General features: G+C 32.5%; 1 protein-coding gene across 2 annotated transcripts; it reads right to left on the reverse strand.

The window, feature by feature from the left end:
• Nucleotides 1-508: 508 nt before the first annotated feature.
• On the reverse strand, nt 509-4,751 carry LOC131626332 (autophagy-related protein 18d-like). Of its 2 annotated transcripts, none has more exons than XM_058897166.1 (6): nt 4,562-4,751; nt 4,149-4,284; nt 3,267-4,055; nt 2,468-2,726; nt 1,475-1,598; nt 509-767 (listed from the first exon to the last, which is right to left on the reverse strand). In XM_058897166.1, exons 3-6 carry the CDS (start codon nt 4,050-4,052, stop codon nt 689-691), a joined length of 1,248 nt encoding a protein of 415 aa, XP_058753149.1. In that variant the 5' UTR covers nt 4,053-4,055; nt 4,149-4,284; nt 4,562-4,751; the 3' UTR covers nt 509-688. The 2 variants fall into 2 exon arrangements, with proteins under 2 accessions (XP_058753149.1, XP_058753150.1); XM_058897167.1 differs by having other exon boundaries at nt 4,149-4,377.
• Between the last annotated feature and the right edge of the window lie 798 nt (nt 4,752-5,549).

Consider the following 5,549-nt stretch of genomic DNA (forward strand, 5'->3'; position numbering starts at 1 on the left):
AAGACTTTTTTTACATTATATCAAAGACCTGAAAGAAGGTGACGGGTGAGGAAAAAAATATTCTTATTTTAAGAGATTCTGCGTAGAAGTCCAACCTAATCACTATTTAATATGTATAAAACTGCTATTTAACCATATCTCAACTAATCTAAATATGTATAACGATATGTATAAAAGCACTGCAAGAAATCATATTTAATCATGTATTGATATGTATACAAACTATATCAATATTGAATCAAAACTATATCAATAGATATTTATCAATAGTTATTTAGAATAAGTTATCTTTCTTTGCATATTAAACCAAATTTGCTTACCTATTATTTGTGAAAGTACCGATTAACCTCGGACTCATGCAGAGTTTTAACTAGTGATCGCAATAGTTTGTAATTTGCAACAAAATTTCTAGGGGATTGTAAGTAAGATACCACATTCAGCAAGAACATTATTTGCTTAGCAATTGCTATCAAAATATCTCAGCCAATTATTTGGTCAGCAATTGCTATTCCCTATCAATATATCTCCTTTTCAATTTCGTGCTTTTTTACAAGATATTTACAATCGAAATGTACAACCATGTATCTCAAGATCTTCCAATTGAGATAGGGGCATATACAGCCATGGATCATATTTACACATACAAAGACAAGAGTTTAGTGCCTGAAATTGTTCAACTGGGTCTGATTTAACATTTTAGGAAACGAATATATTCCTTCTGCAACATCTCGCCCCCGTTTATTTGATCAAAGCTGCATCTGTAAAAACTGATACAAAAAGAGTGGGAAGTTGTATGTAAGGATGAGGAGAATGATGGGAACCAGGTCCATTCAATGGTCTTAAAGAGGCTAAAAAGAAGAGTTAGATAAAAGACATGCATTAATTTGTGTTATTCATCTAAAACATTCTTCCGAGGTTATTGAAATTGTAACATGCGATCTTAGGAAAGGGATAAGGAAGCACACGAAAACAAATTATGCAGAAACAATGAGTGAAGAAACAGCCAACATTTTCTTTGATAATAACATTACATGTGTGACTTGTGAGATGAAAGAACTAACTTCATTGAAATAACTTACTATAAAACTTCTTTTTTTTTTAATAATTATAAAATTCTATGATTAAGCTAGTGTGTTTCTTCCAAAAATATACTTTCAATCAATAAATAAACAATATAAATTATTACATTGAAATGGCCACGAAACTAACCGAAACACTAAGTATGCAGGATGACCACGAAAATATCACATGATTCAATGGTAAAATTGCATACAGATAATTAATCAATTATACAAGCCTGGCCTGGATCACCAATATGCCACTAATTTCAACAGCATGCAACACTTACGATTTTATGCGTATATCAACTTTATTTGAAAATGTCAAAAATCAAGGATTCAATTTTAGAAACAGAGGAATTTGCACGCAACTAACGAGTCCAGAATAACAGTAAGATGATGGCGAACAGACATACCTTCCATCCATGCCAGCAATTAGGACGGTATTATGAGATCCAAATGCCACAATGAATTTAGTATTTTCAGGTAAGTGGAACTGCGCAAATGACCATTCTGAGCTAAAATATTTTGGTAAGACCCCTACAATGTTTCCAGGGAAAAAAAGGTAAGAACAAAACATTGATGTACCATAAATATTATGCAATTTCCCATAAAAGTAAAAGCTAAAAAATCACGAGCTGATTTAGAAAACACCCTTAAATATATGGGTTATATTAGAGAAGATGTTAAAAACAAGCTTGCAAGGAGTTGATTCTCAGATGGTATGCGGATAACTCAAACCAAAAGAATAATTAAATACGGTGTAAATAAATAACAAACCTAACGTGCATTTCATCTACATTTGTGCATGGGAAGAAGTGTTGATATGTCTTATGTAGCTCAAGAAATTAACTTATGTGTGTCATATATCAAGAGACTAGAGTTGCCCTTCAAATAAAATTTTACAATTAGAACAGCGCTAGCGCATAGTGACATAGAGTGCCCTGTCATGGGGAGTGGGGAAGGGGGTTTTATCTTTTTCATGTATCATCTCATTTTATACCTAGCACTCTACTAAAAAACAGGAGACTTCAGATAGCTAGTTAAATATGAATCAAGCAATTGGATCAATTGTTCTACATAAATGTTTAAATATGCAAAAGGTCCCCCGAAATTAATGGACACTTTGATTTTAATGCCTAAAAAAAATCTTTCAATTTGATCTTGCAATATAAAAACATTTTTAAATTGGTCCCTGATCTATTTTTTGCTTAAGTCGACATAAAATGATGACGGGTTAGGTGCAACTAGGCATAATTTTTGGTAACTCATAAAAATATTACTAATCACCTAACTAACTCTATTAATCATTTTTTCGTAGCTTCTTCATCTAGATCTTCATCACCCAGCCTAAATCCAAATAGGTACACTATATTTAAAAACTGCACACAAAAGAAAGACAATTATACCTCTCATGAAAGATAATGATGAATTGGGGTTGGCACCGGTATTTGGAGAAATCAAGGGATCTAAAGCAGTTGAAGAATTCTGATGAAGCAGTCCAGGCCCCTGGGCATAATTTGGGCGTATTACACTATCCTCCCCAAATACTCTCACTCTCAAGTTGAATATATGAACAGTGCCTTTGTCACTTGATGCTGCCAACCATTGGACATTTTGAGACAGAGATATACTGTTGATTTCAGCCCTATCCACCCCTCTTCTTACCTGACATGAGAGAGAAAATGGATTATTAAACACAAAAAGAGGAAAACGGATAAAGAAGATCAAACTAATTACTATTGAAAAGAAGTTCCATTTCCAAAGTTTTGTGGACAACCCAAGAATATTGAGGTGTAAAAGCTTCTTGTCAGAAAAAATATATAAAAACTACAAGATATGCTATAAAATTATTCTTGCAAGGAGACTTCCAAAAGTCGCAAAGAAAATTATTATATTTAATATGTATGTAAGAATGACCAAGAAGCAGAGCTAAGCAACACAAAAATCACAACACTAAAAGTGTCTAACTAAAGTTTACGCTAGTGTCTAACTAAAGTTTACGCTAGTGTCTAACTAAAGTTTACTCTATTTTCTCACTTTAAATCAATTATAAAAAAACAGAAAAATTCTCAACAAAAGAAAGCATTACAAAAAAAATTCATTTTCCAGTCAAATCTATCTCATACTACACAGATATGAAAATAAAACACCTGGGAAAAGGAATAAATTAAAACAACAAGTTAAATACATGGTGCAGTAACCTACTTCTTGTAAAGTAGACCCGTCCATTGTATTGAAGATTCTAATCAAAGTGCCCTTCACACTAGCAGTTGCAAGAAGGAGACCGTCCATTGTCAGAGTCAAGCATGCAATTTGGGAATCATGAGCATTGATTGATTTAGTCACATTCAGTCCAAAGTGTTCAACTCGAACCTGTCCTTTGCAACGACCAGGACAAGCCAAAACAAACGTATTTGAATGGTATGAAAGACAGCACAGGCCTCTAGGATTTGCCACTGTCTCAATTTGATGAAGAAGCTTCAAATCCATTAAGTGATAAACATATATTTTGTGCTCGAGAACAACTACAATTCGATCACGTCTTAATTTCACTCCACGAACTTCAGATCTAAATGTGAATTCACCAATGCACCTGCTCTGATGATCATCCCAGATCAAAACTTTATTGGGAGGGTAATGGGAGTTAGCTACGGCACCAACAAGCGCTAGGACGTTGCTACGGAACAGCATCTCGACAATTTTGAAACCTCCGCTTTTTAAATCACGTCGGAAAGTTTCTTTGAAAGGTTCACAATTATAGATGCGAAAACCGTGACTTGTTCCAGCAGCAAAGCAATCGTAGTCCTGATTCCATGAAATTGAGAACAAATTAGATTCATCACTGTCGTTGATGTCTGCATCGGGCCACGAAAGAGAAGACGAGGCCCCACTATTAGGGTGTTCGCAACTTCCGATCATTGAATTTGGAAATGTTCCTTGAGCTGTTGAAACAGGCGAATTCATAGGAGATGAGGGGGTATCCGCCATCATTTTCTGCACTCGAAAACAACAGTGAAGTGTCACAAGGTGTACATCACGACAGGTATATACAAGAAAATGTAAAATGTGATTGAGGCAGGAGGGTACCGCGGGTAGAAATCACTCAGAGTCAGAGCAACTCCAATCAAAAACAGCAACACTTCACTCTTCCCAGCAACAATTTTTCACTTCATAATATCCTATGAAGCACGGACACCACGACAACAACACTGACACAACGACACTGATAACAATTCAAAAAGATAAATCAATTAAATATAATTACAAGTATTCGTGGAGGTGTCTGAGTCAGAGGTGTCGTTGCTCTACATAAACCCTGCGATCAGAATTTCAATATAAAAAGAATGCAGAGTTTAACAAAGAAAACAAAGAACCCTAGCAAGAATTGGTGAAATCAAAGAATAAAAAACAAAATTGCGACCATAAGGAGGAAAATGAAATTGAAAATGGGAAGAATAAGATGATCAAATTAAGAATAATAAAGAAACGTAATCTGTTACCATGAGCGAAGAATTCGGGATCGGAATGTTGAACGTGAAGAGTCTGTTCCTAATTCCCAAATCCCTATTTCTTTGTTTATCTGTCAAATATCAGTTTTCGCCGTTTCGTTAACTGGAAATCGTAATTTTTCTGCTTTTGTTTATTTTTTTACGGAGAAATTTATGAATTTACACTTTGATTTACATGGAAATGTAAATATAAGAAATCTACAATAAACATATCCAAGAAGAAATAAAATAATGTCACGCCGACCAAGAAGGACTACTATAAATTTTTATAATATTCTCAACTTTTTTTTTTATTTACACAATTTTATTTTTAATTATGGAAATACGAGATTGAATTTTAATTAAAAATAATATTGAATTTAAATTTGAAATAGAATATAATATAGATATTATTATTGTTAGTGGATGTCCATCTATCTCTTAATTTTTCATTATCTTCTATTCCATACTTAATATGTGTTTAATATGTGTGATTTTCTATCTCCCTTGAGTCATATACATAGAGACTCATATAACAATGTAAAACACACTTGAAATAAGATAAGATAATATTGCTCTCTTTCTTCTCTACCTCTCTTTGATCTCTCTATAGTTTTAATTTAGTTTATAACATGTTATCAGCACGAAATTCTAGGTATGATTCTTTCGCTTTTATATATATATATATATATATATATATATATATATATATATATATATATATATATATATATATATATATATATATATATATATATATATATATATATATATATATATATATATATATAATTTCATGTGATTCCAGAAGGCATAAACATTATGCATAATCAGGTGGTTCCAAAATGTATGAAGTTATTATATCGTTCTAAGGATGGACCGTTTTATACGCTTAAAGATTTTTTTCTCGATCTAACAATTTTTAATTTTTATTATTTTATCTAATTTAGTTTAACATACTCATATAAAGATTGTCATTCCAGAAAAATGACACATATAA

Source organism: Vicia villosa, unplaced genomic scaffold (genome assembly GCF_029867415.1).
Source record: "Vicia villosa cultivar HV-30 ecotype Madison, WI unplaced genomic scaffold, Vvil1.0 ctg.000282F_1_1, whole genome shotgun sequence".
NCBI lineage: Eukaryota > Viridiplantae > Streptophyta > Magnoliopsida > Fabales > Fabaceae > Vicia > Vicia villosa.